General features: G+C 44.5%; 2 protein-coding genes across 2 annotated transcripts in view; both read right to left on the reverse strand.

Annotated features, from left to right (window-relative positions):
• Positions 1-26,331, reverse strand: part of ZBTB1 (zinc finger and BTB domain containing 1) — a 300,777-nt gene that overhangs the window by 244,057 nt on the left and 30,389 nt on the right. The gene's annotated exons all lie outside the window — the stretch shown is intronic.
• Positions 18,505-20,912, reverse strand: HSPA2 (heat shock protein family A (Hsp70) member 2). Its single transcript, XM_077819497.1, has one exon. The coding sequence runs from the start codon at positions 20,810-20,812 to the stop codon at positions 18,911-18,913; it is 1,902 nt and encodes a 633-aa protein (XP_077675623.1). The 5' UTR covers positions 20,813-20,912; the 3' UTR covers positions 18,505-18,910.

Consider the following 26,331-nt stretch of genomic DNA (forward strand, 5'->3'; position numbering starts at 1 on the left):
GTGAGAGTGCAACACTTTAAAGTGTACCCCAGTTCACATGCCAGTAGTTCACATTGCAGGGCCGTGTGGACAAGACCTTAGAATATCAAAATAATTTAATGTCAGCAGAAGGCAACCTGTATAATGGTTAGAGCCCTGAACTGGGAGTCAGGAGATCTGGGTTTTATTCCTGATGCTTACACTAACCTATTGTATGATCTTGGCCTCTGGCCTCATTGGGCCTCAATTTTTCCAACTGTACAATGGAAATAATACCCACCTTTTTTTAAGTGTTTTGCAATCCTCTGATGAAAGGGGTTGCATAAATGCAGTATCTTGAGATTGTAAACATGGGATTATCAATTCAGTTATAGATCAAGTAGAAGAAGGTGGTTAGTGATGCAGAAGATGGATAATCAGATACAAGTGTAAACAATGATAGCAAAACAGAATAAAGAACTTTACTGTGTCTGCAAACTATACTGTGCAGACATAACTCTCTGGCTGCTTGCTTAAATGTGTGGTCATTTATGGTCATTAAAACCAAAATGGCAGGCGGTTTAATTTGTCTTTTGATAGCAAAGAATTATAATTCTCACTGATATACTACAGCACCTTCCACCACTAGAAGATCTCTAAGAAGGCAACTTCCCTAGGAGGCTAGTGTCACTAACATGTTAGTATAATTAACCTTTTACAGGCGCAGAAACTGAGGCACAAAGTCGTTTTCCAGAAGTCAACTACCTGAAAGGGGGTTCCAAAGAGGATGGCTCTAGACTGTTCTCAATGGTAGCAGATGACAGAACGAGGAGTAATGGTCTCAAGTTGCAGTGGGGGAGGTTTAGATTGGATATTAGGAAAAACTTTTTCACTAAGAGGGTGGTGAAACACTGGAATGCGTTACCTAGGGAGGTGGTAGAATCTCCTTCCTTAGAGGTTTTTAAGGTCAGGCTTGACAAAGCCCTGGCTGGGATGATTTAACTGGGAATTGGTCCTGCTTCGAGCAGGGGGTTGGACTAGATGACCTTCAGGGGTCCCTTCCAACCCTGATATTCTGTGATTCTGTGATTCTATGATTCTAAGTCCTCAGTGGAGCTGGAAAGAAAACCCAGGAGTCCAGACTCCAGTAGAAAAGCTACCACGCCGTTCTCCTCTCCCCTACATTAGTAGGCAAATCCAAAATAAACAGCAGGCAGGAGATCACCGTTGCTCCCTTAAAGGGGATCACTTTGCGGACTGCGCAGACAGCTTGCGCTTGGCCCCTCTGGCTACTTTAGGGGCTGCGGGCACGCCTGCGAGCTGCTGCCGGGGCCCTCCCGGCTCGGGCTGTTCGCAGGCGGTACCTGCGTGCGGGGCCGCCGCCCGCAAGGCAAGAATGGGACTCGAGAGGCTATTGACCAGCCTCTGCCGCCATCCAACCCTCCACGAGCCAGCGAACCCTTCTCCGTGACCTCCGCTTCCCGCGGCCCGGGCAGCAGCCGTGGCGGGCAGACTCACCGCTTGCATGGCGCCTGGGAGCCCGCCGGCCGCGCAGAGAAGAGGCGGCTGCTGGAGGCACTGTTTACAGCGGGTATCCCGGCAACAGCCCCTGGAAACCACAAGTCCCAGCGTGCAAGGAGCGCCGCCGTGCTGCTTTGCACGCTGGGACTTGCAGTCGGTTCGCCCTGCCCCGCTCAGGCTGGCTAGCTCCGCTCCCAGTCTCTGAACCCATGGAGGTGGGCAGGGCTCCTCGGGTGCACTAACAGCATCTCTCTGGCCGGTCCTTAGGGCTTGTGTTGTGACTGGCAGATACAGGGCTGGCACCGCCTCCCTCGGTGTGGCCCTTTCAAGATTTGAATGTGCCCCAGGGACCAAAGGGCTGAGTGCTCCCTGCAGCACCATCCAGCTCCCCGGTCAAGATCTGCCCTCTCCTTCTGGAAAGGTTTGAAGTGCACTAAGGCAGCTGGCCTAGTGTAGACGCAGTTATACCAGCAGAAATGTGCTATGGCTGGTGCAGCTTATTTCACTCAGGGAGCTGGTATGCAGCAAAAGCACTCGTTTTGCTCGTCTAAGCTGCATCTACAGTCGGTGGGTTTAGCCCGTGTAGCTATATCAGCAAAACTTAAAAGTGTAGACTAGGCCTAAGGTGCACTCTGAGGTGGTAAAAAGCATCTGACATAAGATTTATAGATAGCTCAGTTGGATGGGGGAGAAGGATTATTACATATGCACCCAGCTCTCATGTATATTGATGTGCCCTATTCATTTCTATAGTGCAGGTTTTACCTGTGGGAAAGATGTTTTGGAGAGTATTACTGTGGTTTTTATGACTCTGTGTAAGACTATTGAGATTGCAGTAAAGAAGCTACGTGGGAAAAAAACTAGCCTGAAAAAGTTTACTTTCTAACCCTAACTCCCCCCTCCGCCCTTAGAGATGCTGCAGCAGGGCCACCACAGATACAAATCTCTTGCGCTCTTTAGAGTGCCGGCCCAAATGCTGACAGAAAGCCTTGAATCTTTCTGAAAATTCAGTTCTGAGCTTTGCACATTTCTCTCCAGTGACCTTTTTTGACAATTGCATTAAGTATGTTGTGTTTCCAGTTGCTACTACAGGCTGCCAAGTATATTCTGGTGGCTTGGCAGTAGTGCTACATATTTCTCAGGATGAGATAAGCAGATTTGGAACAATCTCAGATCTCTCCATCGCAGGACGGCAGAGGTCAGGAGCACTGTAGAAACAGGATCTTGAACAAGGAAGAATGAGGGAGATGGAAAAGATGGTCACTGGCTCATTTGCTGGACAGTTTATAATGTAGCATTGTCATCAGCCTCAGGAGGCTGATTGCCCTTTTGGCCAATTTAAAAGCCACATCAAAGGAGAAGGTCTGTAAAGCATTGCCTAAAATAAAGGGCAAGGAAGGAGGGGATTGCCTGTGGGTTTACCTATGCCAGATGGGAGAGAGGCAATCATCAGGAGAACCCATTCTTAGATAGTTATAGCTAATATTATCACAATCCCAACAGGAAATCTGCAAACTAATCTAATTAAAATTACTACTTGGATGGTCCTTTCAACTGAGAAGATCAAACAGCTTCAGAAATAATAATGGACTCAAGCCTCATAACACTCCTATGAACTAGGGAAATATTATCACCACCCTTTTACAGATGGGAACACAGATACAAGGAGCTTTAAGGCCTTGCCCAAGGCCACACAGGAAGTCAGTTGCAGAGCTAGGGATACAGCCCTGTTTTCTTAAATTAATTTTGCATAATTATCTTTCTCTTTAAAGCTTTAAGCCAGTGGCTCTCAACCTTTCCAGACTACTGTACCCTTTCAGGAGTCTGATTTGTTTTGTGTACCCCAAGTTTCATCTCAATTAAATACTACTTGCTTACAAAATCAGATATAGAAATATACAATAGTGTCACAGCACACGATTACTGAAAAATTGCTTACTTTTTCATTTTTATCATATAATTATAAAATAAATCAATTGGAATATAAATATACTTACATTTCAGTGTATAGTATATTGAGCAGTATAAACAAGTCATTGGCTGTATGTGAATGAGCTGATATACCCCCCTGGAAGACCTCTGCATAACCCTAGTTGAGAACCACTGGTTTAAGCCACTCACAAGCATGTGCCCCTCATTTTTCATTTACATTCATTTCAGAAACAGGCAAGAAACCATACCAGGGATGGGCCTTCCCTTCAAATAAAACTACAGCATTCTGGACTCAGATACTTGGTGATGGATATCATAAATCTCTGGCTAGAGGTACAGTAATCACTGCAGTATGACTATTGTAAGTAGGCTTGGCAGAATTCAATTTTTATTTATTTACAATTTAGATGGACACTATCAATATTTATTTTAAAGCTTTTTTCTTATTTTTATCTATTTACATTTTCACTGGTATGATAAGTGATGGGGGGTGTCAAGGAGGGGTCAGAGAATAATTACTTAATGACAGCAGACACTGAGATTCAAAAAATTGAAGCTCTATGATCGTTAAAACACAAATTGTCAATATCACATGTCAAAATATACAGAGTGAATATCCTTAAATCAAATGCTAACAAGTCGTCAAGCAGCATTCTTCCTACTTTGCCTACCTAAATTTTGTTGAGTTGTGTATGATGAAATCAGTTTACTGACACTTCCCAATAAATAGCTAATCCTTCCAAACCTAATTATAAGACTGAGCTTTGGGTTATTGCTACAAAGCATTTTTATGAGTGTATAATTCTGCAAGCCAAGCCTGCTGTAGTCTGCAGAGAAGGCAATGGGCCAACTCTGAGGGGGTGCTAAAGTTTCAAAGTCTTAAAGGACATTTTTGAATGGCCAGCCATTCTTATAGCAGTCAGTGTATGGTGAATTTAAAAGAACAACAGAGCCTAAGAGATTTCATGCCCTCTGCTAGGTAAGCAAATGGCTCCTTTTACATTCCAGCCAGTGAGAGATAACACAAGGCCAGAGTGCTTCCTCAGTGGCTCTAGGACTTTGGCACCCCCTTACCGCAGGTGTCCTTGGGATCCTCCTCTCTTAAAGGGGAAATTCTCCTCCATGGAGAGAGGGACCACAGAAATGTAACACAGCTCCCGCACAGACCACCCTCTAACTGAAACTGTGAGACCACTGCCCCACTCCTATCCTCTCCCACCATACAGTTTCCATGGCTCACAGTGATCACAGAAGGACAGCATTGATTGAGCGCAGTTATATGTTTGCTATGTCAAAACTGAGGCTCTTACCCATTTCACCCTGGAAGGTTCAGGTGGGTCTGGAACTGGTGCTCTAGGGGAATTTTTTGCATACTCACCTCCTGCACCCAAGATGGTGAGTGTGTGAGGTGGGGATACCACATTATAGGCCAGCCTGGTAGTATTGCCTAATATTAAGGTTGCCCAACACTTTCTATTATAAGGCCCTGTTTTCAGTTGTTTGTGACTTTCCCAAACGTTAACCATTTAGGCTGAAATTTTCCATATCAAGTGTCTGCCTCGGGCTGAATATTTGTAATAAATTTTATGTAAAATAGTTGTTGTTCCAAGAATGAGGTTAGTGAAAAAATACATTGCTTTGTCCATGTTGCAAATTTCTGGTGACCTTTTCTTTGAGAAGTTCTAATGCCCCACTGGTTTTGATCAGGGACTTGAAATTTGGCAAGGTGAGTGGCCTTTGTGTCAGGAAGGTGCCTTTTGTCATCCCCATGAAAATCCACCCAAATTTGGCCAAGTCTTAAGCTTTTGGAAAGTAGCAGTTTGCACATGCTCAGTAGAGACTTGCTAGAGTCAGCTAAATTTCCCCCCCCACCCGCCCCCCCCCCGATATTCCATCCTCACTGAGCATTCTCCAGCCCAGGCAGACTAAGACTTTCCTGGTAACTGAAGCTCTAAGCTGCTTCAGACTGTGCCAGGACCCAGGGTCTGGGTTGAGGCACCCGAGCTGAGAGCAAGGAACCTGACTCTCCTAGGCTGACACCAGGCAGTTTGGAAGAAGCAGTTGCCTGTTTCAAATGCAGAGGGGGGCAGGAGCTGGACAAGTGGTGGGGGGAGGGCGGGTTAGACTGGGACAAGGAGCCTGAGGAGTTAAGGGGAGACTGAGACTGGAGGCTGGCACAAGGAACTGTGAACTGATGGAGGAGGGACTCTGGGGCTGCAAATCAGACGGGTGGGAGAAGGAGGAAGGGGAAGGGAAGACTGATCTGATGAGGAGCTGGGATAGGGGGGCAGAACTGGGTCTGGCTGGGCAAACAGACTGTGACGAGCCATTGTTAGTGGAGACACTGAGATTGGATGAGGAGCCTGGGAGACTGTCAGGTAGGTGGCATGACCAATATAGACACATGGGGTGGCGATCTGGAGGACAGAGAGATACACAGATCAGACAAGATGCCAGGAGGGGGAGATTAGGACTGCCTGGGCAAGGAGACTCAGACTGGGAAGAGACTCCTGAGGAGTACAGACTAGGATTGGGTAGATGACAAGAATGAGACTGGGAGGATCCGGGGGTAGGGAATAGACAGCTTGGAACAGGAACATGTTGGAGGGGATGGGGCACCAGTGTGTGTGCCCATTAGACCACACTCCCCTCCAGATCCTGGAATGAAACCCAAGATTCCTGAGTCTCACCATTCCTCCACGTCAACAGATATCTATGAACCCACTGGCCAAGGTGTCCCATTCCTCTCGAGTTCTGCTGCACAGAGAGGATGACAATTTACTACGGCTATCGAGTGCAGCTCAAGAGCCAGAGACCCGCGCGCGCTTAAGGTTCCAGTCCTCATGATGACCCTTATGGGTGTCAATATGATGCCACATGATGGAATTTCTGTTTTTTGTTTTTCCATTTGCTCTTTTAAAAACCTACGAAATTTCTCTCTCTCTCTCTCTCTCTCTCACACACACACACACACATTAGAAGAGCATTATTAAGGTAAAGCACCCAAAAGTCAGTAAACACCAGTACTGAGGTTGCCCATGCAACTTTAATTCAGTTCCCTTGTGCATATGCATTATGATATAGGATAATTACATGATCACATCCTCATTTTTTCCACTCAACCCCTGCTTCATTCAATGCACACGCTGAATGGGGCTCACTGAGCAGCTTATTCAATCTGTCCATAACTGGAAAGCAAGTAGTACATGAGTCCTATAACAAAAATATCACTGACTCACCATCCAGTGGTGTCCCTTTTCTGTCTCTCTCTTTGCCCTTTTCCACGTCAGGTGTGCCCTCTGGTCTCCAGACCCCTCATACTACTTTCTTCCTCCCTTCCCTGGGGCTGATTGAATGTCAGCACTGGTTTCCCTGGGACTATTAGTCTCTTATGTGCATTGCTGTTTTGCATTAGAAACAAAGGGTCCAAAAATTAAAGTTCACAGTAGCTAATACTTATTCCCTTGCTATACAGTATACTAGCCAAGTACTCTCTTCTGTTCATTAAAAGCAGGACCATACTGTAGGACAGAATAAAAGAGCATGCTTGGGGGCATATTAAGATTAGTGTGGCTGTGGATTTTCCACTTTTCATTTGTGCAAAATTGAATTTGCTCATTCTTTTTTTTCCAGCATGAAGAGGCTTCAAATTTACATCTTTTGCCAGTGCTGCTGCTTTTCACTGAATATTTGGAGTATCCCCAAACCAGACAGTAGTTGAATAGCCTTGTTGCTGGCTCCATTAGATAATTTTTGCCCTCCCTATTATCCTGACCCTATTGTAATGCACAAACACCACCACAGTTATGCAGCTTTAGACCCCGACAAAGCTGCCTCTGCCCTGTCCAGTTTATTAATAGAGGCTATGAAAGTGAACTTGCTAACACTGATAGTCAAAAGCAACACTGGCTTTTGAGTCTTGAATACAGACGTTCTAGGGAAATCAGAATGACTATTGCCAAGTACTATACAGGAATGAAGTCTGAATTTCAAAAGCCGGAAAAACCAACTGCACATTCTTTCTGACAATCTGATGTGATTCCTCTCTTCTCTGTGGCTTCATCAGATGAATGTTAGTGGTTATCAGATATATTTATCTAGCCAGACATTTGCTTTGTGATTCCAACAAGGAACTTTTGTTTGTATTATGCCACATGTGAAAAAGAAGAAATATTCAAGCACCACATCATGCACATTAATATTACCTATACATATTTTCACAACTTGGATTTTGATTTAGTACTTGGTGGAAAGCAAAGGTGTCAATCGCATGGAGAAGTCCTACAGAACTTACAGAAAATAACTAGGGCTGTCAAATGATGGTAAAAACTCACAATTGCGAGATTAAAAAAATTAGTCATGATTAATTGTAGTTTTGATCGCACTGTTAAACAATAAGAGAATACCAATTGAAGTTTATTACAAATATTTTTGAATGTTTTTCTACAGTTCAAATATATTGATTTCAGTTACAACACAGAACACAAAGTGTACAGTGCTCACTTTATATTATTTGTGATTACAAATATTTGCACTGCCAAAAAGGCAAACAAAAGAAATAGTATTAAGTTTAAGAATCTGAAGTGCCTTCCAAAATCTGAGAGGGATGAGGTGTGGAACATGCAGTCAGAAGTCTTAAAAAATTCCAATATGGGAACTACAGAACCTGAACTATCAAAAAAGAAAATCAACCTTCTGTTGGTGGCATCTGACAGATGATGAAAATGAACATGCGTCGGCCCTTCATTTGGATCGTTATCAAGCAGAACCCATCATCAGCATGGAAGCATGTCCTCTGGAATGGTTATTGAAGCATGAAGGGGCATATGAATGTTTAGCATATCTAGCACGTAAATATCTTGCAACACTGGTGTGACTGGGGTCCCAGGGGAGCTAACTGAGGTTACTCAATTAGCGTGAACTGCAAAGAAAGAGGCAGACAATCCCCAAAGCTGGTGGATATTCCAATACTTAGATTTACCAAGCCAACACAAAACAGTTTCTATAATACCTCACTGGTTACCCAGCAGCCAACAACACAATTCCCTTAACGTAACCCAGCCTCAGGCCTCCACCTAGCTACCCAAGTCAGATATGATGAGGATTAATTAAAATCTCATTCACCATATAAAAGAAAAGGTTCTACCAATCCCAAAGGATCAGACACATTACCTCCCAGGTTAATGAATGTTTCAGATCTTATCCAAATATACGCTTACAGACAATTCTTATTAAACTAAAATTGATTTAAAAAGATAAGAGAGTATAGATTAAAAGGTTAGTATATGTACAGACATGAGTCAATCTTAAGATTTAGATTCATAGCAGAGATGGTGAGCTTTGTAGTTGCAAAGAGTTCTTTTAGAATTTAGTCCATAGGTTATAGTCCAATGTTTGTCTTCAGGACAGTCGAGTCGGAACTGGGATCTCAGTCCTGATGGCTTAGGCTTCCCCTGTATGGAACCTAAAGCAGATCTGAGATGACAGAATCAGGACCCAAGGATCTTTTTATACAATTTCAAGCCTTCTTTGATAAGCTGGAGTCCCTTGGCTTACAACAGGTTTCAGAGTGGTAACCATGTTAGTCTGTATCAGCAAAAACAATGAGGAGTCCATGTGGCACCTTAGAGACTAACAAACGTATTTGGGCATAACTGGGAGTGGATGGGTCACTACAAAAACTAATTTCCCACTGCTGATACTCACACCTTCTTGTCAACTGTTTGAAATGGGCCACCTTGTTTATATTGGCCTCATTAGCACTACAAAAGTGATTTCCACCGCTTCTTGTCAACTGTTGAGAATAGCCCACTTCCACCTTAATTGAATTGGCTCATTAGCACTGACCCCCCACTTGGTAAGGCAATTGCCATCTTTTCATATGCTGTGTATTTATACCTCCCTACTGTATGTTCCACTCCATGCATCTGATGAAGTGGGTTTTAGCCCACAAAAGCTTATGCCCAATACATTTGTTAGTCTTTAAGGTGCCACAAGGACTCCTCCTTGTTTTGGCTCACACCACAATAGGTAATCAGAGCAACTTTGAAGTAGGTCCATCACCAGTACTTAGCTACACGAATTAATATAAGGCAATTGCCTGTTTTTCACCATTCGCAGATGATCAGCTATACATTTCAAAGAGAGATGAATACGATATCCCGTGTTTACAGTCATTTAAATGCTAGGATGTTCTTTTGATCTCTGAATGAACAGAATACAGCATAGACTGGGACTGTTGATTACATTGTTGACTACTACCAATATATATGCAAATACACAAAAATTATCTCCCCATATGTCTTTAAGGGTTGAATTTGAGTCATTTATTCTACATCCGATGAGGTGAGCTGTAGCTCGCGAAAGCTTATGCTCAAATAAATTGGTTAGGTTCTAAGGTGCCACAAGTACTCCTTTTCTTTTTGCGAATACAGACTAACATGGCTGTTACTCTGAAACTTATCCTACAGGATGCTTAACCCTTTCTGGTCATGTGTCAAAACAACACTGGCTTCAACAATGCCATGCTAACGCCTGTTCTAACTTTCAGGTGACATTGTAGATAAGAAGCAGGCAGCATTATCTCCCATAAATATGAACATATTTGTTTGTCTTAGCAATTGACTAAACAACAAGTACGAGGACTGAGTGGATTTGTAGACTAACGTTTGACATTGTTTTGGTTTTAGTGCAGTTATGTAAAAAAATCTACATTTGTAAATTGCACTTTCACGATAAAGAGATTGCACTACAGTACTTGTATGAGGTGAACTGAAAAATACTATTTCTTTTATCTTTTTTTTACAGTGCAAATATTTGTAATAGAAAATAATATAAAGTGAGCACTGTACACTTTGTATTCTGTTTATAACTGAAATCAATATATTGGAAATGTAGAAAAAATCCAAAAATATTTATACAAAATTAAAATGGGTATTCTATTATTAACAGTGCAATTAAAACGGTGATTGATCACAACTATTTTTAAAATCTAGTTAATTTGTTTTGCATTAATTGCAATTGTGTTAATTGCAATTTACAGCCCTAAAAATAACCTGGTTTCTAACCATCCTATAGAATTTGACAATTATATTCCTGGTATAGAATTATAAAGGATGATTTAAAAATATAGACAAGATCTCCTCTATTCAATTCTGTATGTTTTGAAAATAATTTCTACATACTCTTGTTAGTTTCCTCCTTATTAATTTTTACAGGACTTTTCCATAAGTCTTGGCCATCAGAACTCTTTCTTTATAGTGGAAACACGTTTTTCCCCTACATGACACAATTTTACTATAACAAAACCTAATAGGCAAAATATCCCTTCTTTTGTGCCCTGGGAGTGATAGACATGGCCAAGGCTTTACCACCATTCAAAGACATGGTTAAAACATGAGTAGTCTACACCAAGTGTTGGGGATTAACTTTGTTGTTACTTATCGGGGTTAGCCGTGTTAGTCTGTATCCACAAAAACAACAAGGAGTCCGGTGGCACCTTAAAGACTAACAGATTTATTTGAGCATAAGCTTTCGTGGGTAAAAACCCCACTGCCACCGGACTCCTTGTTGTTTGTTGTTACTCTATCCCTTTTCAAGGGATTTATATAGTGGAAAGGGGAACTACGATTGCTCGCATGAGTTAGCACATTTCCATGTGGACAGAGCCCATGGGAAAATAATTAATTTGCTAAATGAAAAATAAAATGCCCTTGAAAAATATTTTAAAGTTTCTAGACACTTCCTAAAAACCAGAAAATTTGGTCAAGATTTTCAACAGTGACTAGTGATTTTAGGTTCCTCGTTTCTGGGGTACCCAACCGGAGACACTTTGAAGTGGATTGATACTGCGCACCAGCACATCCTGAACTATGTGAGAGAGAGAGTAGGGTAAGGAGAGGGACACTAAGAGGTCTATACTTAGGGCCCTAACAAAATCAAATGAAAAATGTGTCACAGACCATGAAATCTGGGCTTCTGTGTGCTTTTACCCTATATTATACAGATTTCAAGAGGGAGACCAGTGTTTCTCAAATTCAGAGTCCTGACCCAAAAGAAAGTTGCAGGTGGGTTGCAAGGTTATTTTAGGGGGGTCACAGTATTTCCACCCTCACTTCTGCGCTGCCTTCAGAGCTGGGCGACCAGAGAGCGGCGGCTGTTGGCCAGGCACCAGCTCTGAAGGCAGCACCCCGCCAGCAGCAGCACAGAAGTCAGGGTGGCAACACCACACCAGGCCACCCTTACTCCCGAGCTGCTGCTGGCAGCAGCTCTGCCTTCAGAGCTGGGCTCCCGGCCAGCAGCCGCTGCTTTGCAGCTGCCCACCACAGAAGGGTAGCAGTACTGCAAACCCGCCCCCCCCCCCAATAACCTTGTGACACCCCCACCCCCAACTTATTTTTGGATCAGGATCCCTACCTACAATTACAACACCATGACATTTCAGATTTAAATAGCTGAAATCATGAAATTTACTACTTTTAAAATCCTACCACCATGAAATTGATCAAAACGGACTGTGAATTTGGTAGGGCCCTATCTATACCACAAACTTTTGTCAGCATAGCTCTGTCCGTCAAGGGTGCAAAAAACCCACACTCCCAGCCGCTAGTCATGGCAAACTCTCCAATGTAAAGACAGCTCTGCCGACAGAAGAGTGCTACAGTCAGCAGAGCTAATTAGAGGGACACGGTGGGTAAGGTAATATTTATTGGGCCAGCTTGTGGTGGTGAGAGGCACAAGCTTTCGAGCTTACACCACACTCTTGAGCTCAAAAGCTTGTCTCTCTCACCACCAGAAACCAGTTCAATAAAAGATACTATCTCACCCACCTGCTCTAATATCATGGGACCGACACAGCTATAACAACGCTGCATACAGCACAGCTTATGTTGTTTGGGATAGTGTTGTTACACCAACAGAAAAACTTAGTCTGTCTTGGGGGTTCTGTTGGAATAGCTGTACCCAGTAAGGCATTCACAGTGCAGACAAGGCCTAAGCCAAAAATACATGAGATATTAGAAATCCATCTCTACAGAGATCATAGAATATCAGGGTTGGAAGGGACCACAGGAGGTCATCTAGTCCAACCCCCTGCTCAAAGCAGGACCAATCCCCAATTTTTGCCCCAGATCCCTAAATGGCCCCCTCAAGGATTGAACTCACAACCCTGGGTTTAGAAGGCTAATGCTCAAACCCCCTGAGCTATCCCTCTCCCCGCCTGTTCCTGTTGTAATTTCCAAAAATGTGGAAAAACCCTTCAGTGATTTTGAACTTTGCTTCATAGCCAACATTGGCTATCACCCACCCCACTCCCACCAATGTGTTCAATTGGGATAAGCGGGAAGATCTTTTCATGGATTGAGAACTGGTTAAAAGACAGGGAACAAAGGGCAGGAATAAATGGTAAATTTTCAGAATGGAGAGAGGTAACTAGTGGTGTTCCCCAAGGGTCAGTCCTAGGACCAATCCTATTCAACTCATTCATAAATGATCTGGAGAAAGGGGTGAACAGTGAGGTGGCAAAGTTTTCAGATGATCCTAAACTGCTCAAGATAGTTAAGACCAAAGCAGATTGTGAAGAACTTCAAAAAGATCTCACAAAACTAAGTGATTGGGCAACAAAATGGCAAATGAAATGTAATGTGGATAAGTGTAAAATAATGCACTCTGGAAAAATAACCCCAACTATACATACAATATGATGGGGGCTAATTCAGCTACAACTAATCAGGAGAAAGAGCTTGGAGTCATTGTGGATAGTTCTCTGAAGACATCCACGCAGTGTGCAGCGACAGTCAAAAAAGCAAACAGGATGTTAGGAATCATTAAAAATGGGATAGAAAATAAGACGGAGAATATCTTATTGCCCCTATATAAATCCATGGTACGCCCACATCTTGAATACTGCATACAGATGTGGTCCCCTCATCTCAAAAAAGATATACTGGCATTAGAAAAGGTTCAGAAAAGGTCAACTAAAATGATTAGGGGTTTGGAACGGGTCCCATATGAGGCGAGATTGAAGGGGCTAGGACTTTTCAGTTTGGAAAAGAGGATACTAAGGGAGGATATGATAGAGGTCTATAAAATCATGAGTGGTGTGGAGAAAGTGAATAAGGAAAAGTTATTTACTTGTTCCCATAATATAAGAACTAAGGGCAACCAAATGAAATTAATGGGTAGCAGGTTTAAAACAAATAAAAGGAAGTTCTTCACTCAGCGCACAGTCAACCTGTGGAACTCCTTGCCTGAGGAGGTTGTGAAGGCTAGGACTATAACAGGGTTCAAAAGAGAACTGGATAAATTCATGGAGGTTAAGTCCATTAACGGCTATTAGCCAGGATGGGTGAGGAATGGTGTCCCTAGCCTCTGTTTGTAGAGGGTGGAGATGAATGGCAGGAGAGAGAGATCACCTATGTTCTTATGTTCAATGAAATTGAAACTAACACAACCACAGTTCAATATATTTACTTATTCATCTGTCACCATCTTAGTTGCACAAAGACTTGGGATGGACTCAAAGACCAGAACCAACGGATGCATTTGGGACAGTCACTTTTCTCTAGTCTCCCTTTATGAAAAGTGAAAAAAAACTTTGTTTTTATTAGCAAGAAAAGTCATCCGCTTAAAAGTGAGGCAGGTAAACAAAACTGGTTTTACCATTTATTGTGTCCCCCTCTAAGTAAACACACACAGTCAGTTTTCTTAAGCAGAACATTTCAGAAGTGTCTGTTACTTTTAAAAAAAAATTCTTTGCTTTCTTCCCTTTGCTTAAGGACCTCAATACCTTGAGGGCAGCTGAACAGCAATGGCAGATGAAGAGTTCTCCCTCCCCAGAACACGTGGGACAACGTCAATATTTCAAACTAAAAAAACCCAACAAATTAAAAGAGGTTGAGGCTGCCTTCAGCCATCGAAAGGGGGAGAAAATGGAGCTCCTATCATTGCCTGCCACTATCCAAACCCCTTTGTGGTGCACACACACGCTCTCTCTCACACCAAGAGGAGGAAAAAGTCTGCAGATTTCCCCACTCCACTGCTGCAGTAGAGGGTAAAGGAGAGCAGCACAATATAGACAAAAGAAAGACTTGGGCCATGTAAGGGAGAAGATCTTGTGGGTTTTGAATGCTGTTTTATATGTAGAAATTAAACATGTTCTTACATCTGCAAATATGTCTGCACAACTGTATCCTCACACTGGTGTTGAAAGAATAGTCTAGTTTAAGCCACCACTTCACAGCTACTTTCTGATGGAGTCAGTTGAGCAAAATCAATCCCAGCATTGGAGTTACGTTAAGAAGGGATATTTAACCACCAAGGCACTTGGTTTTTTTTTAAACTCAACCAGAAAATTATTAATTTAAAAAGTTAGCTTACTGCTATGTACATGCCAAGTCTGAAGAAAGGAGCTTTGAAATAAGTCTGCTCTAAAAAGGTGTGCACACACTTCTTTAATTTGGTGCCTTCCACATAATGCTATGTGTAGTATCTACGTGGAAAAAGCAAATTCTCTGAGTGCTTTTCCTTGTGTGTGTGTGTGTGTGTGTCGGGGAGAGACAGCAGCAGAGAATGGGAAGGACACAAACTACAGTCAGTAAATTGCACATTTCTTTCAAAGGTTTCTGCTCTCAGGTCATATCAGACAATGCACTGAACTGTTTAGACACAATATTTATATAAATGACAGGAGGATCCCAGCAAGAACCTGCTGTGCCCTTTCCAAGGTCTGCTGACAAGAAAACGGAGACTGTTAGAATACAGCCACTTCTGCTTTTTAAGCTATTAGAAGGGACTGGGAGTCAGCACAGCTGCAGCCCTGCATATTAAGTCTAAAACAGACACTGGAGGTTGTAATGCGTTCTGGAGCATGCAGTTTGCAGGGAGCTCCTTCCACTCCTGGCTTGGGAGCAAGTAACCAGCCAGTCCACTCCTCAGCTTTCTCAGACCTCTCTCTAACCTAGTTGATCCTGGAGACACCCCTCTCATGCTACTGCACACTCCATTATGAAGCAGGTCACCAGCTCCCCCGCCTTATTTTTCAAAGTCATTTTATGTCCTTGTCCACTCTTCCCTCCATTTATAAACAAAAACTACATCAGCAATCAGAGCATTCAGAAGCTATGGGGCACCCCAACACTGCAGGTACAGACAATAGCATCTCTTTACTTCTCTATGCAATGCAACCAGTTAGGCTTATTAACCTCTAACACTAGGGATTTTTTTCTGTCCACAGTACTGTAACAGTTTTTCAAATTTGAACAAATATCAAGAACAGCTACACCCTAAACTGTAATTAAGCACTTCTATTTGTGGCCATGACTTTGATCAGGCATGTTTTGCAAAGCCTGGTTGAAGCAGAAATAAAATTTGGGAGTGAAATGCTTTTGACAAAGTGAGGTAACACCACTAAGAATGAGAGAGGCTGACTATGGGATAGTTAATCTGCCAGATTTTAGACCAAATAATTTTTAAAATGTGAAGCCCTTCTCTATTCCTTAAACTTAGGCATACTCCTTCAGCTCTCCCTAATTACAAAGGATGATCACTTTTTCTGGATATTTACCTATTTCCTGGAGGAATCCTGTGTGAAATCTCACCCTATTGCATTTCACCAGGGGAGTGAGAGTTCTGCAATTGACAATAGTGAGGCCAGGATTTCACTACTAAGGTTTTAGTTTAATTGTAATATTAACAGCATAGGAAATGTCATATTTGACTTTGTCAGTCTGTTTTATCCAAGTGAGAAAAAAAATCTAAAGCACTGAATTCTGTGAGCTTCCTTGGGCATTTCCCCCCTCTTGCTTGTGTCACATTTGAAAGGCTAAAATGTGTCTTGAGACTTAAAACATTTTCCCAACCTTAAAAGTATATAGTAGCCACTATGCACTTATAGCTCTCATACAATTTGGGTGTGTCTACACTAGACAACTTGGCAACCTTATTCTAGGTTCAATACAGCTGTCCAGCGCTATGTATAGTCCCTGAAGTGGGGTGTTTTAACTACCATGTTTGGCAATCTGACAAACCCCTCACCCCTACCCCTTTCAGGACTAGTCTTCACAGTATTCCTGGAGTACTAGTTTTTCTAGTGTAAACAAAGTAGATGGGCTGGCAGGGGGGAACCCACACAGGGAGAGGAGGGTCATAATGGCTATTGCAGGCATTCATTCAGCAAAATGTGCTTCTTACTGCACTTAAATAAGCATGGAAAAAATAAAATAAAGGCTATCTTCTCTCCCCCACCCCCGCTGATCACTTGCCAGAAAAAATCTGGTTATTGATTCACCTAAAGGGAGAGACCATATCTTTCATTAAATAGATGTTAACTCAGGAGGTTTACTCAGCCCTTGATTTTAATGTTAGAAGGAAGAGAAGATGTGTCCTTGCAACTATTAGCTTTGATAGCATCTTTCACAGATCTAATGTTTCAGGTGCTCTTTCTACTTAGAGACAAGGGGATGGGAACATTTCAGCAAAACAAAAAGTGCTGGGGGGGGGGAGGGGGGAGAGATACTAGTTATTCTTTAACTATCAACTAGCATTTGTTACACTTAAAAGCCTTAGGAATAAATGTGAAACTTGTCAAAGTAAATTTGGCCAACCTCCAGATAAACAGTTCAAGTGTGTATCTTGAATTATTATTGGGTCCCTCATTTTTGGCAAGCTTATCTACTGAGACTCCATAGACTAGGGTTCAACTTAGGTCATTGTGACCAGTCTGAAATACATTTAGTATTGAGCTGTCATTTGATTAATAAGTAGGTAAAACAAGTCTAGGTCTTTAACGGACCCCTTAGTTCTTAAATCATACAGCATATATAGCTGAGCTGACACAAAAGTTGCTATCATTCAAGGGTAGCTCAAATACGAACTTTGCCTCACTTTTGTTAATCTGACCAGTCTTTAGGGTGTGGAAAAAGAGCTTCACTGCATTAAATCTTGCTTACTACTACGGGGGGGTGGGGGAGGGAGAATCTAGTTTTGAGCTATACTTTAAATTGTAGTGTTATGAACTTTCACATTTTGTTTCCAAACACATGAGGTTCATCTGATTGACAATTTGCAATATAGAGTTAAGTTGCAGTTTAAGCCAGTGCTCCCAAGTGGCTACGCACTTTCCTACCAACCAGGAAATACCATCCAGATAGTTTTCTGCTATAATATTGCTGTAGGAGTTTGTGGGGTTGGTTTTTTGTTTGTTTTTTCTAAAGTAGTGCCCTGCATTCGAGTTCAACTCAAAGCTGGGGTTGGTAATTCAGTCAGTTCTTAGTAGGCTAGATGTTTACTAAACAGGAATGGCAAGACAGTTTAAACACTGAAGTGCACTTTAAACCCTTTCCATGATTAGTTTCTCTTGCAGTTGTGGGCTCTGGGAAGTCAGCCAGTTTAAATCCCTATTCTCGCTGGACAGCCTGCAAGCTGATTCTGCGAGTTAGTTACAACCCACCACACCGTTCCTCCGCCCCCGGAGAGGTTAGCTACCATATTGAAGTATCAGCGGGCTGGTTTTAGAGTGCATTTACACTGCAGGTCACGAGTTTATTGCTTTTTAGACGCAGAATCTAGCTTTATGTAGCGGGTAAGGCAGCCAAGGTTTCTCTAATCCTCTTACCCAAGCTAGTTAGCCGCCCCTGGGCTGGCCAGAGTCCCGAAGCTAAACGAGTTTGGTAAGCCCTTTACACCCATCATCAAGTGTTATAACACACCCACCGTTTCCACCAGCCCAGCTGAGAGTTGAACAGCTACAGTTAATTAGGACAGTAAAACAAAGTTTAGTTTTTGCAGCATACGCTGCTCTCCAATCCCCTCTTGGGAGAGGTTTATGAGAAGCTGGGAAAGCTGACAGCCTCCGAGTGATTAACAGACTTGCTGCCCTAGGACAGCCACCCACCCACGCTTTACATTTAGGACGTTGCCTGTAATGTCAGCAACCTATGCACTACTACTAGTAAGTGGTTTCTATGACAAACCCATAGTAAATTAATTTTTCTTTAAGTCTCAACACCTTCTTACCACCCTCTTATGAGAAGCACGAGCCTTTAACATTTTAATCGTAACTGCCAAAATAAAATACAAAAAAAAAGGAGAAAAATGTATGCTTTAAATATTTATTTTATTACCAAAATTTCCAGATGCCGGACCGGCAAGTATTTTTAAAGCGTTTGGTAAACATTCTCCATGCATAACTTGAAATGTTTGTCAACAATAACGATCAAGTGGGCACTTCAGAGAAGACACTGAACATATAAAGACAACACCCTGAAGAATACTAGCATTTGTATCTGAGTTAACAAAAACTTATCTGCTACTAACCTTATCAAGCTGGATTGCCTTCTCTTTGTAAGCACATAGAAGCAGATCTGTCTCAGCTTCCTATGCACATCCAAACAGAATAAACGGTCATTGACACTGACTTTTTAAGGTTAGGAACGAAAGTAAAACGGAAAAATGGGAAAAAAATAACTGTCCCTGAACAGTGTAGCGTTCAGTCCAGTCTAGTCTAGTCCACTTCTTCAATGGTGGGTCCCCCGGCGCCACCGGGTGGGGCGGCTCCTCCCTGGTACAGTTTGGTGACGATGGGGTTGCAGAGTTTCTCCAGCTCCTTCTGTTTGTGCTCGTACTCTTCTTTCTCGGCCATCTGGTTGCGGTCAAGCCAGGTGACCACCTCCTGGCATTTGTCGAGCACCTTCTGCTTGTCTTGATCGCTGATCTTTCCCTTCAGCTTCTCGTCCTCCACGGTCTGCTTCATGTTGTAGGTGTAGGACTCGAGCGAGTTCTTAGCGGCCACCCTGTCGCGATTAGCTTCGTCCTCCGCCTTGTACTTCTCTGCGTCCTGCACCATTCGGTCAATGTCATCCTTGCTGAGGCGGCCCTTGTCGTTGGTGATGGTGATTTTATTCTCTTTACCCGTGCTCTTGTCGGAGGCAGTGACATTCAGGATACCGTTGGCGTCTATATCGAAGGTGACCTCGATCTGCGGGACGCCGCGGGGAGCTGGGGGGATGCCGGTCAAGTCGAACTTGCCCAGCAGATTGTTGTCCTTCGTCATGGCCCTCTCGCCCTCGTACACCTGCACCAGGACGCTGTTCTGGTTGTCGGAGTAGGTGGTGAAGATCTGGGTCTGCTTGGTGGGGATGGTGGTGTTGCGCTTGATGAGGGCAGTCATCACCCCGCCGGCTGTCTCGATGCCCAAGGACAGAGGCGTGACATCGAGCAGCAGCAAGTCCTGCACGTTCTCAGACTTGTCCCCCATGAGGATGGCAGCCTGCACTGCGGCGCCATAAGCTACAGCCTCGTCGGGGTTGATGCTCTTGTTGAGCTCCTTGCCGTTGAAAAAGTCCTGCAGGAGCTTTTGGATCTTGGGGATGCGGGTGGAGCCGCCCACCAGCACGATCTCCTGGATCTGGCCCTTGTCTAGCTTGGCATCGCGCAGGGCCTTCTCCACGGGCTCCAGAGTGCCGCGGAAGAGGTCGGCGTTGAGCTCCTCGAAGCGGGCGCGGGTGATGGAAGTGTAGAAGTCGATGCCCTCGAACAGCGAGTCGATCTCGATGCTAGCCTGGGTGGAGGAGCTCAGCGTGCGCTTGGCCCGCTCGCAGGCAGTGCGCAGCCGCCGCACAGCCCGCTTGTTGCTGCCGATGTCCCGCTTGTGCTTGCGCTTGAACTCCTCCACGAAGTGGTTCACCATGCGGTTGTCAAAGTCCTCGCCGCCGAGGTGGGTGTCCCCGGCCGTGGACTTCACCTCGAAGATGCCGTCCTCGATGGTGAGGATGGAGACATCGAAGGTGCCGCCGCCCAAGTCGAAGATAAGCACGTTCTTCTCGCCGGCCCCAGTGCCTTTCTTGTCCAGCCCATAGGCTATGGCGGCCGCCGTGGGCTCGTTGATGATACGCAGCACGTTGAGGCCGGTGATGGTGCCAGCGTCTTTGGTGGCCTGGCGCTGGGAGTCGTTGAAGTAGGCGGGCACGGTGATGACGGCGTTCTGCACCTTGCGGCCCAGGTAGGCCTCCGCGATCTCCTTCATCTTGGTGAGCACCATGGAGCTGATCTCCTCTGGGAAGAAGGTCTTGTTCTCGCCCTTGTACTCCACCTGCACCTTGGGCTTGCCGCCCTCGCTCACCACGCGGAAAGGCCAGTGTTTCATGTCGGACTGCACCGTGGTGTCTTCGTACTTTCGGCCGATGAGGCGCTTGGCGTCGAAGATGGTGTTGGTGGGGTTCATGGCAACCTGGTTCTTGGCGGCATCCCCGATGAGGCGCTCGGTGTCGGTGAAGGCCACGTAGCTAGGCGTGGTGCGGTTGCCCTGGTCGTTGGCAATGATCTCTACCTTGCCGTGTTGAAAGACACCCACGCAGGAGTACGTGGTGCCCAGATCGATGCCAATGGCAGGCACTTTACCAGACATGGTGGTGGCTCGCTCGGCTGCCGCTCCAAAGTGCGCTCTTCTCAGTAACTACGGCGCGATCTGCAGTTACTCGCTAGCTCACCGTCTTTTATAGTGGCCGCTCGTCTTCTTCTGGAACCTGCCAGAACCCCACCTCCCAATCAGCTTGCTCGCCTCCGATCCTTGACCAATCACCACTGTGAAACCCGGCAGAAGATCCGCCCGGCACCTGCTGACCAATCATCACCGTGTTGCCGTTCTGACCAATCCCTTCGCAGAGTCTTATTCTCTAGACCAATAGTTTTACTGTGCCTCTTCCTTGTCTTTTTCGTCCAATACATATTTGTAGCATGCACGCTGGCTTGGCCAATCACTTCGCTTGGTTCCCCCTTTGCCCCCGCCCCGCTCCCTGACTCTACCAGAAACTTCCAGCGGACGCTTGTCTGGAGGTTGGGGATTGATGTCACCGTTACCCAATAGGATTCGAGCAATGCGTTGGACGATGGAACCAGTAGCCGCTCGAGAGACTTTCTGGGTGGTGGTTACGCAAATAACTGTGTTTCCCTAACCGCCTCCCCGGCTTGATCTCTGAATGTCAAACAGCTGCGGGCGCGAGCCGTCCCCACCCCCCGCACGTAGGTGGCGAGCTGGGCCCCGCCGGCGCAGGCCGGCTCCGCAGGGTCGGCGGGCTGAGCGGGGGCGCCAGGCGGCGCGTGCTGAGGGCCCAGTGGGCAGAGTGACGCAGTGCAGGAGAAGGGGCGCGGGAGCAAGGCGGGGTCCCAGTCGGCCTAGCGGGGAACGGAGATAAGGCCGCGGGGTGTGAGGCAGAGCCTAAAGGAAGGGGGGAGAGGGAACAGGCTGGGGTGGCGGGGACCGGCGCAGCGGGACGGGGAGAGCGGACAGCGGAGAGGAGCCGGAGGAGCGGGGGCTTGGACGCGGGCGGAGGGATGGTGGGAGCAGGGAAGCAGGCGGGGATTGGGGGAGCAGCCAGAGGAGTGGGGGGCATGCGGGGGCTGGAGGACTGGGTGGAGGGATGGCAGGAGTGGGAAAGCAGATGGGGTGGGGAGACTGGGGGAGCAGCCAGAGGAGTGGGGGGCTTGGGGAGTTGGTGGAGGGATGGTGGGGGTGGGAAAACAGGTGGGGAGGGGAGATTGGGGGAGCAGCCAGAGGAGTGGGGGGCATGCGGGGGTTGGAGGACTGGGTGGAGGGATGGCGGGGGTGGGAAAGCAGGTGGGGTGGGGAGACTGGGGGAGCAGCCAGAGGAGTGGGGGCTGGGGGAGTTGGTGGAGGGATGGCGGGGGTGGGAAAGCAGGTGGGGAGGGGAGATTGGGGGAGCAGCCAGAGGAGTGGGGGGCATGCGGGGGTTGGAGGACTGGGTGGAGGGATGGCGGGGGTGGGAAAGCAGGTGGGGTGGGGAGACTGGGGGAGCAGCCAGAGGAGTGGGGGCTGGGGGAGTTGGTGGAGGGATGGCGGGGGTGGGAAAGCAGGTGGGGAGGGGAGATTGGGGGAGCAGCCAGAGGAATGGGGGGCATGTGGGGGCTGGGGGAGTTGGTGGAGGGATGGTGGGGTGGGTGAATTGGGGGAAGCAGCCAGAGGAGTTGGGGGGTGGTTAAACAGGCGGGGGTACTGTGGGAGCAGGCAGAGTGGGGCAGTAGGAAGCAAGTGGTCAGGAAACTGACACATTGGGCAAGGGGGGTGGGGACTGCCGGGGGTAGGAGGGAAGAGGGAAAACAGCCAGGAGGAGAGAGCAGGGTGTGTAGGATTTGCAGCTTGCGTTCCAGTGTTTGTAATTCCTGAAAGTTCAGTTAGATGCCAGATGTCATCTTCCGACAATCCAAGAGCTGGTGGGGAATTTACCCTTATTTGGTTGCAATGTAGAAATCCCTTATAGTGAGAAACTGCAAAGGAAAGGTGCCTAGGTTGGTGTCTGCTTCACTCAGGGGCTGTCTCCAGTTTGCTGGGATTATGTGAGGAAAAGTTTAAATGTCTCTCACAGACTTGCACATTCCTAGAGTGTGAGTGACTTTACATATTTAGTGAGACCTGGAACAGGTCTTAGCCTTGTTTCTGCTTAAATTTGCAGGCTGACAGCGCTCACATGTATCCTCTTTCACTCACACAGCTGCCTCATGAATACAGTTGCCTCACACACCCTTGTATACAGTTTTCTCTCACACAACACCCACAAACATTTCCTTCACTTGTTCATTCCATACGGCTTTCTGAAACCACGGAAGTGTATTTTCACTAGTGTTATAGCTGTGAAAATGGTAGCCCAGACTGGCATGTTTTATGGGAAAGAAGGATGTGGCATTTAGCTCTCCCCTTGTAGAGAAGTAGTATGGATTTTAGGACTCCAGTTGCTGTGTATTTTTGCATGATGACTATTCTTAAAACCTCTCCAAATTTTTGTCTGTTGTGCTACCATAAATGATGTCACACCTACATTTAGTTGAAGCGTAAGCTGTGAAACTATTAACTCAGAGCTAGATAACAGTTTTGTTGAAAATCTACTTTTGTTCCCCCATGTTACTCTTCCTATCTCTTGACAATTACCAAAGTCTTCAGTATATTCAAAATATAGTAGTAAAGGCAAATTGTTGATTGTCTAATTTCTAGGATAACACTTTGCATTGATGTTTTTCTCATATTAATGACTGCTCGCTTTTAAATATTCATTTTAATGATGTATCTTGGCATATAATTCTGCTGTTTGTAGACTTCATTGACGTGTGAAGGAGATGTCAGATACATACTAGTCACTATTTAATTTGGCCCACTGTGTTTAACTTTTGCTTGCAAAACTGTCATTGAAATTTATCAGCCCAGCCACAATATATAGACATCAGCGTTTACCAAGATAATTTATGAGAATGAAAATATTCATAATTTTTACCTACCTTTCAAAAGTATTCACCCAGTAAGAGTAATTCATTTCTTCAAGGTTTTGTTACCTGACAGGATGATTCCACTTGCATTCCAAATACTGAGAGATTTGAATACCTGTTCCATCTATGTCCTATTTTCTACCTCATAGAAGGGCTTAGGTTTATCACAGTAAATAGAAACACCTTTTTTCTCAAAGGATTCTAAAGCCCTTTGATATAGAGGGTCCCATTGATTTCAGTTGGATTTCTGCAGGCTCAGCACCTCTGAAAATTGGACCTAGCCATGTCACTGCATATATTGCTCAAGTGCAGCCATCTTTGGGATGGAATAGAGTAGCTCTTAAACAATACACAACCATAGCACACAACAGTTTATAACAGAAAAATGTTATTAGGGGGAAGTCCTGAAGATGTCATAGTAATGATACCACAAACAATGGAAATCATGACAAAATTATGAAAAGTCATCGGTGTTTTTTGTAGAACATGAAATTGCCATAATGGCTCAGACTAGTGATCTGCCTAGTTTGGTATCCTGTCTCACAGGGACCAGCACCAGCTGCTTCAGAGGAAAGTGCAAGAAATCCTGCAATATGCTGTTGTGGGATAACTTGCTTAAGGGAAAGGTTCCTCCTAACCTCCAATACTCAGAGGTTGTCTTAAATTGTGAAGCAGGCGGATGTATATATAAATATTTAATCCTTTTTTGAATCTTGCTGTATTCTTGGCCGCAATGATACTTCATGGCAATGAATTCCATACGCTAATTGTACATTCTAAATAGCCTAGTGTTTTTCTTTATTCTGTTAGCACCTCCCTCAATACTGCATGATCCATTTGCTGTTCCCCATGTTCAGTTGCCATTTCTCCTACATGAGCCTTAATCTCTCTCTCCCTTCTTCTTCCTGGACCATGGCACCCCATCACAGCCTCCATTTTGTTTTCTCTCCCCCAGAGAGCTTTTACAATTTCCCCCAAACACATTTTATTATGATGGGAAGTGTGTCCTTTTCCTCTTGTAGACAGACCAACTAACTAATTTGTCACTGTGATATCTCATGTTGCCACTGCACACAGCTACAGCATTTAGTGTTTATTGTATCACATGGAGAGGAAAGACGCCGGCAGGGAGCAATGCAATGAGAGTTCAGCAGCAGCAAAAGAGTGAATACTTAGTTTGGAGACTTTTAAACAGGACACTTTTTAAACCTGGTGTTAAGTTGATAGCAAAATGAGGTGCTTCTGTTGTCTACCAAAGTTATAGGACCCCTATGTCAGCTTGGTATGGTTTCATTCCGCAATGGTTAATGTGGCCCTAGTGTAGTTGTGTGAATACAAGGAACATGCTGACACGGGTGGTTCTGAGATATTTGCAGGGGTTGGAATCCTTGCACTGGAGGTTTATCATGGAAAATTTTGGGAAAACATCATGAAGGGTTATATGGTCAGAGTATAACCTCAATAATGTCACAAGTCTTGGAATAAGGGTAAAAATAGTCTGGTAAATCATGGACATATTTTCCAGAAACCAAACTATATGTAGATCCAGGCTACTAAATATTTAATTTTTATGTTATAGAGATACCTCTTACCACTTGAGCACACAACTACTGTCTCCCTCTTACCTAGCGCTCTTGTAGGCCCAGATTGGTTTTTATTTTATTTATATTTTATTTTTTTTATAAACATCTTAGTTTTATGAGGCACCTTACCACTACCATCACCACATGTGTTTTACCTGGCTGTCCTTATAGTAGTCTAGCTATAGCATGTTGGAGGAGAGAGTCACTATGAGTTGTAATCCTTTGTCCCAGCAGAGTAGTCACAGGATTGCTCTATACTAACTTCCTGTCAGCTGTTCTCTTAAGACTTTCATTGCAGTTTGTGCCAAATCAGCAGGTGGGCATCTCTTAGAAGCCTGCAGTCCCACTTCTGGTTGCTTTTACTGCAGTTGAGATCAATAATGACCCCATCTCCTCTATGGCAGCATGAAGTATTATCCATCAGATCTTTCTTCACTGCACCATGCAGCCAGATGGGTTGAAGATAATGCTTACATTTCTTCAGTAAGGCAAGAGCTAAATATGTGGTGTAGAACTAGAAATTGAACCCATATCTTTAGCTTGATAGAGTAAGGAGGATTTTTCCACAGAATTTATACAATAGAGTAATTTAAAAGTAGGAACTGAATATAAATTATGCCTGAGTCAAACACAAGTTACTGAGCTCAATACAAGGGTAACTGAGTAAAATATAACGGCCTGTGATATACAAGAGGTCAGACTAGGTGATCCAGTGGTTCATTCTGACCTTAAATGCTATGAACTATAAATTATTTTTCTGGCAAAAATATACAAAAAAATGGTATAAAGCAGTTTACAGATGGGGCAGTAACATTATATTGCTATACTTTATGTTAATATAGCACAGTGCTGGGATGCCAAAACAATAGGGTAAATAAAAGGAAATAACACACTTTTTGAATACCCATTTATCACTAGAATTTTATGACTGAATTTGTAAATATGTATATGATTCTTCCTTTTCTAAAGGAAATTACCAGTGTTGGAAATGTCAGATGATTCCTCTGACGTCTTGCTGTTGAAAATAACGTGTTGCTTGATTGTTAATATAGTTTTTTTTGTAAGTACC

This window comes from Eretmochelys imbricata, chromosome 6, assembly GCF_965152235.1.
Source record: "Eretmochelys imbricata isolate rEreImb1 chromosome 6, rEreImb1.hap1, whole genome shotgun sequence".
Lineage (NCBI taxonomy): Eukaryota > Metazoa > Chordata > Testudines > Cheloniidae > Eretmochelys > Eretmochelys imbricata.